This window comes from Miniopterus schreibersii (assembly GCF_964146895.1).
Source record: "Miniopterus schreibersii genome assembly, chromosome: 9".
Lineage (NCBI taxonomy): Eukaryota > Metazoa > Chordata > Mammalia > Chiroptera > Miniopteridae > Miniopterus > Miniopterus schreibersii.
Genome location: NC_138118.1, coordinates 58,485,811 through 58,500,714, shown reverse-complemented (window position 1 = coordinate 58,500,714; position 14,904 = coordinate 58,485,811). Strand labels below are relative to the sequence as shown.

The following is a 14,904-nucleotide window of genomic DNA, read 5'->3' as shown; positions in this document are numbered from 1 at the left end:
GTTATAGGTTTCACAATGCCTATTTCCTCAAATCATTCCATTTTTACTCAGGATTGACATCATAAGTATATAAAAGCAAGATTCTTCAGGACAAGCAAGATCTTTGTAAACAGCTCACCTGACACAGGAGAACTGTATTATTATCTCATTCTGCTTTCTGAAATTAAAAACTTAGTCAAGCTGGGCCTCTGAGACCAAATTTAGCCCGGCAGTACATCCAAGATGAATGAGTAGTAGTTAACACACCAGACAACAAAACAAGATTCTATTCCATTTACCCTTATTAAAGGCATTTAAACTTCATTTCTCACTATATACAGTATTTAAAAAACTAAATGTATTAAAACAAAGTATGAACTAAAACTAAAAGTAGAGAAAACCAAATATTTTATACTTACTGAATAAGGAGGGGTAGGCAGTGAAATTTTAGAAATAAGCTTTAATATGTGCCCATTTCTTTTATGAATAAAATGAAAAATAGAAGTATTAATAATTACTGAGTTATTTTCATCCAAATGTTCACACAGAGGAAATGGATGTGGTAAAGGCACACGAGATTCAACCTCATAAATGTCTTCATCTTGTTCTTCCAACCATGAGCCACTGAGTTTGACAGTTGCCAAATAGGTCCTGTAAGAATCCATTCTAGCAGATGCAGCTGCCAATGTTCCTCATTCACTTTATCAGTTTTCCATTACATTAAAAATCCTTTTTAATTTTATCGAGACATACAATAGCAGTATGAAAATTTCTTTTTAGCATTATCCAATAAACATTATAAAATGAATTCATTAAAAACTGAAAAGAAAAACCCTATAAATCTAAAAAAAAAATAGATCTTTCAGTCTTCAACAACAAAACAAAAAAACAAACAAAAATAAAAGGAAGCAAACAACTTTTTAACTAGAATAATTAAATCCTTGAAGAATGGAAGAAACAAAATATAAATATCTAATTGGCTGAGTAATAAAACTGCTTCCAGTATCAAATATGTCTGTGGAAATAAATAACCCTTCCAAGTCGAACCTGGCAGGGAAGGTCAAGTTTTAAATCTCCATAGCAGCGTCTTGAGAAATGTAGTTGCAACATTATCTCCCCTGTTCTTGTTGCTTCACTCAATTCAAAAGTAAAACCTCTTCTGAACTGAGCTATTCAAATAGCCTCTCACACTGAGCCAAAGGATTCTAGTCAGTGTCCCCTGAGGAAAAGGTCAGAACAGAGGGTGTGGTTTAATGTCTTTACCTATAGGTACCCTGGCAGGTGGAATGTGAATTAATACGCCCACAAAAAAGCCTGCCTAACAGGATCCAAGTTCCACGTAAGAGCTTTGAAAAGGGTATTTAGATAAGTTTCTAATGCTTCTGAGGTAAGCTAGTGTTTTTCCATCCCATTAAAATGTTTGTTTTAATTAAAAAATGTGAAAACACATTACCAATTAGTTCTGCAACTATATGAAATAATCATAATTATTTCTGGAAAACTAAGTACTTCTTTTTGATATTTTCTTAGAAATAATACTCATTCTTTTAAGCAGTTACTAGAATATAGGGTCGGGTAAAAGTAGGTTTACAGCTGTGAGTACACAAAACAGTTTATTCTTGTATTACTATTAATTGTATGATTTTCCATATAAGCAACAATAAACCTATTTTTGCCCCACTCCTGTACAGACAGTCCAGTTATAACCTATTCCTACAATGAACTGTTTTATAGAGTGAATGTTAACAAAAAAACACACAACACGCCTCTTTTGAAAAGCTACACTGCATATAGTAGTTGGTAATTATATGACTTAAGGTATACTATAAACTCTAACTACAACTTAAAAGCACAAGTTGTGTTTAATAGTCTTCTTGTAGCTGCAGAAACCTGGGCAATAGTGAATAAGCCAGCCACTCAAAGTTTTAAAAGATGAACAACTTACTTATTAATATTAAAAGATCCTCAAAAGTGAAAGTTGCTCTAAATAAATGAAAAAGCTTTCGTTGTGGTGCGTTTTCTCTATCTAGTAACTAAATATCCTAAACCCACAAAACTTTTATCTCTAATGGAAAAACCCACACTAAAGCAAGGAGTTGTTATTAACAAAAATCTACTTTATAGCCACTTTCACTACACAAAATTTTTGGAGGAGCGAATACTCAAGGCTAATAATTAGGGCAGAAAATTTGAGATTTTCTACAGAAAGCCCAGCATCTACAGGGAGATGGTTTGTGGTGAGGAAGGGGTAGCTGTTTCTTACAATTCTGGATTAGGGATTGAAAAATTTCTGTTTAAAGTTTCTTATGTGAGCCCTCCAGTTAGCCTGTGAATATGTCTGAACATCTGTACAAGATGGAGGCCTAATCCTACCACTGCTGCAGCTAAATTTTACATTGCTGGGACTTCAGCAGATATAAACCCATCAGTATTCTAGCCGCTCAGCTTTATGAACTGGTGGGACCCATGCTTAGCATGTCAAATAACTCTCAAAATACTCTTTCTTGGCTCCCTCTGGAAATTACAGTTTATTTGGATACTCTGGTGTCCAATTTCTCTTATTTGAAGCAAAAACAAAACCCTGAAAGTAAGAAGTACCCCTTTATAAATAGAAACATTTAGGTCAAGGTAAGAACTAACTACAAAGAAAAGAGAGAAAACACTAGGGAGGAAAACAAGACTCAAGAAAAGAGATTAAGATGATTTAGAATGGGGCGAACAGCCCTTGTAACAACAGTATGTTAACTGATGGCATATTATTTTAATTCACGTTCAGAAAGGTGATCCTGAATTAAAATAATTCAAATTATAGTCCCCCTCCCCAATTTTGGAAGCATGTAAAACTTGTTTCAATACATGTAAAAACAAACACACATACATGTAAGTGGTATCCCTTTGTAACTAAGAATGAAGTCAAGGTTAAGAAAATAACCACCAAAAAATACAGTAAAATTAGAGGAGGGAAGACTCAAAACAGCAGTTAGGATGGTTGAGGGCAGGGGCAAAGAGCTCTCCTAACAACAGGATATTAATTGACAATATCCTACATTAACCAACATTCAGAAAGATTACTCTGAATTAGAACAATTCAAGGTGTATATATATATATATATATATATATATATATATATACACACACACATATATATGTATATATATATATAATTTTAGAAAGTACATAAAACTTTTTGAAATAAAAAGTTAAAATGAAATGACTTCCATATTTAGGACACCCTTTTAATTATCCAGATTAGCTCATTTTCCCCAGGTTTCAGATAATCAAGATTTTAACATATATTTGAAGGCTTAATTTGAGGTATAGAATTATGTTTCCCAAACTAAACAGTTTTATTTGTACAATGTCAAGCTATTTAACCTTTTTTCCATAACTATTTCTATCAAATTGTAAAAGACTTCTGTTGCTCTCCTTTGGACTTTTATTTACTTATTACTCTAATGAGAGTGAACCCTGGATACAATACTCCAAACAATGTGTATAATAAGCACACTGGGGCAACGCTAATGGCAAACTGTTTCAATACAAAAATGAAAAAACAAAATCCTAACTTATACTACTGCTTCATCCTCAGGAAAAGTCTCTTTTTTTGAGAAAATATAGACACATGTAGCTTAGGACCCATTATTCTTAAAAATGATAATTAATAAACTCATGAGAGTTGCCTACAATGAAAATCACTCTGTGGGAATAAATTCTTTATTCATTAATTTCTTCCAAGGCCTTAGTAATATCTTGGTAAATAATCTCCTGTGGCTCTAAATAGTACCTCTGGGTTCTGAAAACTTTTAATTGCTGAAGGACTATTCCTACAGAACAGACTGATTTCTATTTCCACCTGACCCAAGAATCTAGACTCTAAAACCACACTCTCAAAGAAAACTTTCTGCAGAACCACAGAAGACTACTGAATAAAGAGCATGTTAAAGAGATTTACCTTAAGGGTTGTCTCTAAGCATTTTTCCTCATATTGTAATAAAAGCTATCCCAAACAGTAGGAAACCACAATAGGCTGAATATAAGCCCAATTTTATAGTAGCCTGGCTGGGCAAAAGAGAAGTAAAATCCATCATAATAAATGTACTATTATACAGATTTGGACATACCACTGGGCATATCACTTGTCAAGTCAAAAACATAACGTAAAATACTATTATAATAGATATTATGAAATCAGCCTATAAGGCAGATGCCCTGATAGTAAAGAAAATGCTTACTAGTTTATTACTTTATTATTTTTTTTAAAATAAGTTTTTATAGATTTTTTTTTGAGAGGAAGGGAGAGAGAGAGAAACATAGATGTGACAGAAACATCAATCGGTTGTCTCACTCATGTGCCCCAAACCGGGGATAAAACCTGCAACCTGGGGAGGGGCCCTGACCAGGAATCGAACCCAGGACATTTTGGTACAGAGCTAATGCTCCAACCACTTAGCCACACTGGCCAGGGCTCAGTTCAACATTTAAAATAAACATATAAATTTTCTTCATTTTAATAGCAAATAATTTTTAAAATTCTGCACAGAGTAACTTAAGAGACAATTATCATACATGGTATAAAAATTTTATAGACAGAGAAAATGGCAATTTAAGTTATAAATATCTTGCTTTAAAATTTTCTATAAAAATATTACTTTAATGTAGAAACTGTCCCACACTCTAATTTCCTAACAAGAGAGTCTTAAGTGAAATAATCTATTCATATTTGTGAAAGGATGTTAAAACCATGTGAAGAAATTGTAGGTTTGATTTGTTATCATGTTGTAATAGTAATGTTATAGTTTGTTTTCGGGATAACTTACACTATTCCTTCAAATAAATTACACATATTTTACTAGAATATTTCATATAAGGATGAAGTTAAAATCTCTTTTGGTATAAAAAAAAAAAAAGTAATACCAAAGAGTCTAGAAAATCTGAAAATTAAAACAACATTCAGTTTTAGAACCAGAAGAATCCGTCAGCACATAACATTTTACCACCTGAAAAGACAACTACTGATACCAGTGATTGCTGTCACAAAGACAACCAATTATTATTATTATTTTTAAAGTTTTTATTTACTTTAGAGGGAGAGAAAAGGAGAGGGGGAGAGAGAAACACAGATGTGAGAGAGAAACACTGATCAGTTGCCTTCTGCACACACCCCAATCTGAAAATGCTCAGCCAACTGAATGACGCTGGCCAGGGCGAGACAACCAATTATTAAGGGGGAGCCTAACTAAATTTCTGTGGAACTGTAGAGAGAAAACATTTAGTTGTTCCCTGGCTTAAAAGAAAAACTACTTCAAATTCAGTCCAAATCAGCAATATAAGGAGATTGATTACCTGACTACTGGTTTCACTTATGGCTTCTAGGAGTTTTTCAACTGCTGCTTGCAGTCGAGAGCTAATATTCAGCAGAAGTTCTTCATTTTCAGGATCAATTTCAGTTCCAGCAAAACCACTCCTCATGAGCCTCTGCGACAACTCTGTTCCTTCCTCAGTTACTTTTGACCACATGCTACTGTCATTTCTTGGCATATCACTTCCAGAATAAGATGGTATAGACTCATCTGTAACCAGAATAACAGTATTTTAAAGGCATAAATCAATAATAATTAATAACTGTAGTTAAAAAAAAAGGTTACAAAATAACAGTTCATATCATTGAAGCTACAAAAGTCTTTTAACAACAATGCGACAAAATAAAACAGACAAATACAGAATATATTATTATTTGATAAGCAAGTAGGTAAAAATGAAAAGGATAATGCTATGCCAATAGGGCTTTGCAGAAATCAGTATTTGGATTATCACTTCTTTCTTTGATAAAAACTTTAAAACAACCTTCACTAGGTATTTACTAAGTGCCTACCATGCAGGGTTTACTAAAGTATTAAGATACATAAGTGACAAGAGCCGGATCCAGTTTCAGGGAGTTTACATACAGTATAATAAGAAAATAAACACATAAACACCCAAATGAAAGGAAAAACATCATGCAATGGGATGTTCCAGACGGATGGAAGGACAGAAGTGCTTGATTTTGTCTGGAGTAGACCCTCTGATTTCTGAGTACCACACTGGGCAGCATCACCTACTCCGGCTGGGCAGTAAAAGGGACTAAGATAATTTTGCAGCTTGCTACTTTGATAAGCGATAAACTGGGGAGAAATCAGACTAATGAGCAGTTCCAATTTAGCTATGGACTTATGTATATACACTATTCTTATTTCTCATATAAAGAAAATTGAGTTTACTTGGGCAGAAGATAAGCTTTGGAAGTGTTTAAACTGAAATAAAAGCACAAGTTATTCATCACTGCCAGGGAATACACTTTCTGTGGCAACAATGCTACAACTCAACAATGAAATTTCCTGAAGATAAATTACCTATTCTTTTATCACAGGTAATACATATTTCTTATCATTAACTGTACAAAGTTAAAAAATTAAAAGCATGGGAAACTTTAATTTTCAAAGTATGTGGAATAAACAAAAGTCATGTTAATGTAGCTTGTGCCACACTGAGTTATCTTAAACTCGTGTACTAACAATATCAGATGCAGTTTCAGATCTGAATTCAGCACAATTCAGTATTCATTAAGCACCTTGTCTGTATAAGTCACTGGCTAAAAAGTTCAGAACTGCATTCTAGAAAACGATTTTAAGTGTTTGCTATTACACAGCTTTATCTAATTCTTGGAGTAACAGTTAATATAATTTTGACTTTGTATTTTTATTCTCAAAGTTAAAAAAGAGGCAACAACTAGACTGGTATTTACTTATGCTATTCCAAATATTCAAAATGGAATGCCTTAATAGGGATATTTTATATATATTCATAAGCTCAAATGATCCTGTCATTCAAAATTAATTTAGATAAAGTACAACATATACTACAAAGTTACTAAATCAAAGTACTCTTGAAAATAAATGATATTTTTGAAGAAGCTATGGAAGCAAGAAATACTAATGGTTTACAATAGATGTTTAAAAATACAAAAAATATTTATGTTGTATAGCTACTTTACCTGAGGAATTAAATGCATTCTAGTGACTTTTCTTACTAATGGATACAGAGAATGGTACAAATCTGAGGAAAGAGAATAGTCTGATATATGGATAGTCAAGGCTTTATGGGGTGAGAGTATGTGGAGAAGTGAGGATGAGGTAAGGGAAACAGCTGAAAGAGGGTAGCTGAAGAGTAAGCTGGATGTAAGTTGTGAATGATCTTAAATTTCATAAGAAACTGGGTTCTTGCTATTCATAATGGGGAGGTAAATATTTTTTTTTGAGCAGGAAGATAATATCCAACCTGGGAATCAGGAAGCAAACTGTAGCAATGCAAAGAAGGGTTGGGAAGAAGAGGTTGATTAGAGGCTATTTCAATCACCCAGACGAGAAGTGTTGAAGACATGAAATAAGATGTAGGTAGCGGGGTGGGGACCAGGGAGAGCAGGACAAAGGAAGGAAAATAGGGGACAGCTGTAATTCTGTCAACAATAAAAATAAATTTAAAAAAAGATGAAGACTGGGCACAGGTTGAAGAAGACAATGTGTAAGAAAGGGAGGAAGAAAGAAGTAAAAGATGACTCTGGGTTTCCAGCTCACATGATTCTTGGATGACAGAAGAGTCAGGAGAAAGTATACAGTGAAAGCACAAAAAATAATTAGTCTGAAGTGTTAATGGGCTATGTAGAGGAGAAGTCAACTTTTGGAAATTTGGGTCTATAGAGATTTGGGAGTCATTTGTAGAAAGGTGAGAGTCAAAATCTTGGAAATGGGTATGTCTGTTTTCGAAGCAATATTTACTGAAAGGCGGACAACTAAAGCTGCGGCCTCTGTATGTCATAAGCTGACCAAAGAACCTGTGTGGAAAAATCAGAGAGATAGGAAAGAGATTCCAGGAGACAAGAGTGCTTCAAAAAGGTAGAGATTTCAATGTTACTTGTCTAGAAAGTCAAATAGGACAAGGACTGAGAAGATGCTACTGGATTTGACCTCCTTTGAGACCGCAGCTTTGGTACCGCAGAAACAGAAAACAATGCTGCGGGAGGGAAGAGCCAGTCTACTCTCCTGTCAAGTCTGTCGAGGTTTACCTTGAGAGGGAAAAGCAAAGTTTAGGAAAACCCATGAGCACCTTTTCTTTTTTAAGGGGGTGGTGTACAGAGGAAAAAAAATCGGTGGTGAGAAAAAGACTGAAGATACTGTGTGTTACAAGGAGCAAATCTCAAGCACAAAATACAGAGTATATATAAAACAAAATTGCTTATAAAAGGCCACAGAATGTCAATTTTCAAAAATGTCAAATAAACAAAGTAGATACTAAAGTACCTAGAAAAAATAAAGATGTCAACTATCTTTATGTATTTTATTAATAACATTTGAAGGTATAAATAAAAAATAATAATATGAATATGTTCCAAAGAAGAAATAAAACTTTTTGTTCATTCCCATGAAATAAACGAGTGAGAAAGACATCATACTTATACTTTATTTCTAATAATTAGTTTTGGGGGGAAATCAGAGAATAATATACATCCAATTTCATAACATGCCAATAGAAATCTCAGAATGGTCAGTTTGGTGTATAGATTCATGATTTCAGATTGGTGAACCACTCATCTGTGTCTTAAAAATAGCAGATAATGGTTATTCAGAAGTCCCTTAGTTATTTACTCTATGGATTATACAATGTTCATTCCATACAGATAATAAGATCCTCAGGTTAAAGCAGGACGGGCGATAGAGCATTCCTCTGCCCCAATGGCCTTCAGAAGATCTCTACAGCTCCAACTAGAAACCACTGACTCTAGTGGGACTCTCAAACCTGACAGATGGAAAAACTCAACTGAAGCCCCGAGACTAAGAGATTTGCTCTAGGTCAGTGAGCTGGAACAAAAATCAAGGGCCTTCTAATTACTAATCCAGCATCCTTTCTATAACATCACACTGCTTCAAAAGGAAGTGGCAGCAAATGAGATTTAGTCCTTGGCTCCCTAAGGGAGAGTATGCATTCTACCGGTGAACCCCCGTCAGGGTGTAAGCCTCAAGGAAATTTTCTTTCAACACTAGTCTAATATTCACTCAAGTTCAAGTGATTTCACATGGGCTCAAAATGTCCCTTCAATTTCATAAACTATGAGGAAGCAAACATTAATGAATCAATTATTTGTTTTTTTAGAGTTAACAAGTCCATACATGTTAAAAATCTAAACAAGTTCAGACATGAAGGCTGAAAATAGATCACAAGTGCTACCTACAACACAGTCATATATAAAAACAGAAAAGCAGAAGTTGCCTCATAATCAGATTAAGAATGAACTTTTTCTGTTATATTAAATAAGACAAAAGAAATATTTCAAAAGTTCATTTTAGTTTTTTAATAAATAATGCACCCATTAAAAATATGAAGGAATGTCAGAAATAATTCTTACATGTGAAACTGTGTCAATATTATAAAGCCAATATTTTCTTCAAAGTTTATGAGAAAATTCAAGGTGCTAAATTACAAATTTTATTAATTCAATACTTCCTTTGAGGCAGGTCAGTAAGAAGCTAGTAAAATTCCTTGGCAAGTGGAATGGGGAAACTGAGACAGATAGCTGAACAAACTGGATGAACAATTTAAAGCCATATAATAAATCACAAGGTCTTATCTTACACATTCTAGACTGTGCTAGGGCAGCCCTGCTTCAGTCCTTCTTTGGTGACATTCTTTGAAGGTGAAACTGACCAGAGGATGAGCATGACCCCTCTATATGCTCATTTTGATGCATCAGCATATTAAAGGAAACACCTGGAAGGCTGATGAATATTCTATTGAGATCCTCTCCTAAGACCTCCCTTAAAATTCCCACCTTTAGAAAACAGATAAAAATCCTTAAAGACAAAGGACCCAGCATGCTATCTCTGCTATAATATTGCATACACTATATTTCCTAACTGCGGATTTAATTTTTCCTCTTATATCTTAATATTATTTTTTCAGAATCAGTTAACAGTTAATTAAATTTTTAAAAGGCTTAATCAAGTGCACATAAAGTGGTTGTAAGTAGAGTATCAAGTAATATGAGTTTATCTTGCCTTGAATTGGGATTTCAGTGCCTACTTCACTAGACTGTGAATTACTATAAAGCAGAGACCATAGAGAAATTGCTCAATAAATGTTTGTAGAATTGAACTGATAAGACTGCTTATAACTGAAAAACTACTATATTATTGGATATCTTAAAATAGGACACAAACATATTTAATCTATAATGGGGGATTTAGATGTAACCATGCAAGAAAATAGATCAGGTGTCCTTGCAAGTCTGCTTTCTCATAGAAAATGAACATAAACATAATCCTTTGTGCTTGCGTTAAATTACCAATTTATTTCTTCTTATAACTATGAGAACACTGCTCTGGAAGTGAATTCGCTGTCTTTTAATATATATTGTTTGCTGAGCACTTCAGCAACCACTTTGATAAAGTTCTAAAAAGAACTGCTAACAAAAACGGCATAAAATATTTTTGTACTTTATAGAACTTTCCTCAGAGTATCTTTTGAGTATGGTTTAGCTTAGGTCTTAATCCGCCCCCCTCCTCCGCCCTCATGGTTAAGTAAAACTAGTTTATGAAATAACTTTCTAAACTGGCACAAGAACTTTCTAAAACCGCATAATTTGATAAACACTCTTACAATGAAACCAAGAAAATATTACCTAATTCTTTTATATACATCAAGATTCATTTGCAGAAATAAAATAGCCCTTGATTGAGAGAGTAACTAAGAGTTAAAATTAGTTTGAAAAATACTTCTAACAAAGTTTGAGAAGAATGAATTTGAAAGAAGTTTTAAAATACAGTATTATTTAAGGTCTTATTTTACTAAAAGCAGTTTTAAAAATTATCTTTGACCTCAACTGAGATGTTTTAAATTAATTTTACTTAAAGTTCCAAATCAAGTTTTTTCCTGCACTTAGAAACATGCAACTGGCCAACTTGTAATTAGGCAAACCTTCTGTAAGTGACATGGATAATTTTTCTCATTTCTCAACATGAAACTTTAACAGAATGCTCTCAAAAACTGCATAAACTGGCATTTTTAGAATGTCAGCCTGCAATAGGGAAGAAGTGCTTAGGTGTGGAATGATAGTGACATGTGGGTTTGATCTGATACAAGAGCCAGACTCTATTTTTCTCCATCTGTCAAAAACGTTCTCCCCTTTTGATGTCCTGATTCCCTCTACAGTAAGAAACAAGGAATTAAAAAAACAGGAGACACTGGAGGTCAGCAAAAAGAAAGTAAGAAACTCAAAGAGCCCAGCCCACATAGCTGAAAAGAGTTAGGAAGGCAGCTATGTCATGTCAGGACCTAATTTCTGGATCTACACATGTTCTGCCATATTTCGCACCACTTTTCCAAAAGGAAGAAATGATGGAGGATAGTCCAAGGAGAAATTCAAACCTTGGATTTCTTATAAAGACGTTCTTCTAATCATCTCAACAGATATGTGAAACTGTTTGATTCTTAAAAGCTCTTTATTTCTAATCTTTCCTTCATTTATTGGGTGGTTGCAAGATACTGCCAATATCTCAGTTACTGGTGTATATAATGACAACTCCAAGACACCCACTTGCAAATGCTACACAATTATGGTGTTTTGAGAAGAGTGGCTCTAATGCATTTGTGTTTGGAGGTCTTTTTGTTGGAAAATACTTTAATATTTTCTATATTTTCAATACATAGCAAAGTGCCTTGAACTCCAATATTTATTGATGATGATGAAAGTTTCAAGAGAATATAAAAGTAGTACCTCCTGTGTGTTTCTCATGGACACATGACTTTATAGGTGCCTCTGCTTCTGACCTCCAAATCAGGCTGGCAGATGACTGGCCTTTACTACTAGATCTATCTAGAATACCAAGGACATGACGACCAATTGTCTCTTCAACGGCTGCTGTTGTCTTTACCACTTCTAAGAGGATCTTCAGAAGTCTGTTATTAGCTTTCTGAAGTGCATACCTGTAGAGATAAAGAAACATTTATTAAAATGTTAAATCTTTTTAAAAGCAAACACTTTGCTCATGTCCCCCGCAAAAAAGCACTACAAAATATTTGACTTGAAAAATAAAGTATCATATGATCCTCTCTATTAAAAGATTATGCAACAGTACCTACAATGAAGTGCTTTTTGTTTTGTTTTTTATTTTATAAATTTAAAAGTTTCCAGATTTAAAAAAAAATTGAGATGCAAAAGTTCAGTTTTAAAAAGTGTGGTAGTACCCAACTCGAGCATATGTAAGTTATTGAACTGGTAGTACCATTCATGGTTATTCATGTATGTTTAACATTTATTTGTGTCAAAGAATATATTTTAAAATATAATCTAAAATTCTACCAGAATTCCTGAATTGATTTGTTTGTTGTGTTCGACATGCCTCACCAGAAAAATTTAAATAAATAAATAAAATAAAAATTCCATCAGAAAAAAAATGTGTACTTGTACAACTTACTGGTGATGATCTAGATGGTTAAAGTACAAAACTGGCAGAGGCCTATTTTTAAAAAGGTCTACCGTGCAATTTCACTATCTGTTAATACCAGAGGGAATATCATAGGCCATTATATTTACTCCAGAGACAGAAATTTCTCAAATTACATATACCATCCTCATTTCAACCAGTAGAAGGAATCTATTTTCAATCAAATGAAATTAAGGTGTATTACTCTTTTTTAAAATTCTTATTAAAAAAAAAATTAGAAAATACTGCTAACCATCCACTAAAATATCTCAGCACTCAGCGATAATCACTATTGACATTTTAATGCCTATCCTTCTAGACTTTTTTTCTGTCTCTCTCTCATATATACATATATATTAATGGAATTATACCGGACAAACTATTTTTTGTAAACTTTCTGTTTTGCTTAACACAAACATCTTTCCATGTCAAAAAATATAATTCCATAAATGGTGATTCAGAAGATGATCTGATTAATCTTCTGAATAAACAATTCTCATCATAACACCTTAATTCAACAAAGGTATTACAGTGGCAAACTTTATGTTTAATACAGGTAGACAAAATAAAAGGCTTTCATGGTAGAGGTCCTCTCCCTTAAGACAGCTTTCTCTCTGTTTCACACTGTGAAAGATCACCAACAATCAGGCTAAAGGATATCTGTTTTCACAGGCACATGACATACCTATTTTTAAGACAAGGTAATAAATGCAGATTTTTTTTCCTTCAGTATTTGTCAAGTGAACAGGCAGTTCTATTTTTGAACCTAGATCAAGTTCTCTGCTTACATAAGCAAGGATATTAAAAATAAAGCTCTAAATAATTTAGTCAGTAGAGTAAGTCAAGGGTTTTCTTTCTTTAACTTCTCCTGAAATTTTGTTCAAACCCCAAACATCCCAGGACTAGAATATTTTAAAAACATTTCTATATAAGAGAAATAATTAAAACTAATATGATGGTAAAAAGAAATAAATATGAATACTAATATATCAGCACTCACTACAAAATTTCCTAATTAAACAATGCATAATTTAAAATATATGAGATAAAAAATAATTTATCTCAATTACAAAATAAATAATTATTTTATAATTATAAAATAAACATTTTGTTTATTTTATATTGCCAAGGTAGCTCTAATTTTCATACACTGTCTTTCTTGTTTGAGTTCCATACTGACTGTGTTCCATACTGATGATCCAATGGGGAAGCCAAAACCTTAGGGGCCAAATTCCTCCATGCAAGCTGAGGAAGGAGGTTAGGAGGACACAGAGGGTTGACAATCACAGAAATTGGAAAAGGAGGAAATTAAGTTAGTAGATATTAGTTTTAATTTAAAATGAAAGAAACTTTTCATTTGAACAAAACAAATTTTTAAATATTGTGCTTAAAGTCCTTAATATTAATGTGGGATAACTATTCTCATTTATATATTACATTTTTATACTAACATCTACAGAATTAAAGAAAGGGATCATTAATTTGTTCCTCTGTAACAATGAGATATGGATTAAAAGTTCTCGTTACAGAGTAAATGCATGAAAGCTACATGTGGACTATCACACTTAATTTTTTTTCTCACCACAAACAAACCAGCGGGTAGCTTATATTGAATGCATGTCCATCCAGTGAAGGAATAAATCCAAAAGGACAATTTTGTTTTTCAGTATAAAAATGCCTTATGAGCAAAATAAAATTAATCCAGAAAGGTTCAAGCACCAAATAATTCCTTAATATTTACTGAATTAAATATTTGATCAGTATCTGTTAAAAATTATATACCAGATTTTTAAATACCTGTTTGTCCATTTAAATGACCAAAAATTGTTACTCTTTACATACAAAATATAATGTACCAATAAAAGAAATATACAAGATAAAAATAAGGACAAATAAAGTTTATAACACTGAAACAACTATTTTAATTCATTCTGTGTTGAAAAAAATACATACTCTGTATACCTTTCACTGGACAGAACATCAGGAGGCACATCTTCAAGTTTTCTGTCCAATTCCTTTTCTTTAATGGTCTGTTCCTCGACTTCCCCTTGGTTTTCATTTTCATCCTGTGTAAATATGTGTAAAGGTAGAGAAGACAAGACAGAAAGAAAACCTGTCATCTTGGAAATAGCATGTCGTCCCTTTATATTGTTACAAAGTGAAACAGAAACCTTTACATGCAGAATACTGTATAAAATAATATTTAACTATATTTTATCAAGAGATTAGCATTATCAAAAAAAAGATAAAAGACTCTAGATTAAAGATGAAAAAATTTTAATGGGTTCAGGCTAATACATGCTATGGTGCGATAATAAAGTTTGTTAGTTTGCTCCATAGTGACACAAACAGTTGCTACTTAGCAATGTCAGATTCAAATTACCGGAATGTAAGGCATCCTGACTCCACCTA

At 33.1% G+C, this 14,904-nt stretch overlaps 1 protein-coding gene across 1 annotated transcript in view; it reads right to left on the bottom strand.

Annotated features, from left to right (window-relative positions):
- Window positions 1–14,904, bottom strand: part of AKAP9 (A-kinase anchoring protein 9) — a 137,342-nt gene that overhangs the window by 53,660 nt on the left and 68,778 nt on the right. The window contains exons 20-22 of the mRNA XM_081147848.1: window positions 14,446–14,558; window positions 11,784–11,992; window positions 5,324–5,550 (exon numbers count right to left, since the gene is read on the bottom strand). Of these exons, the coding sequence (XP_081003974.1) occupies window positions 5,324–5,550; window positions 11,784–11,992; window positions 14,446–14,558 (549 nt within the window). The remainder of the gene's footprint in view (window positions 1–5,323; window positions 5,551–11,783; window positions 11,993–14,445; window positions 14,559–14,904) is intronic.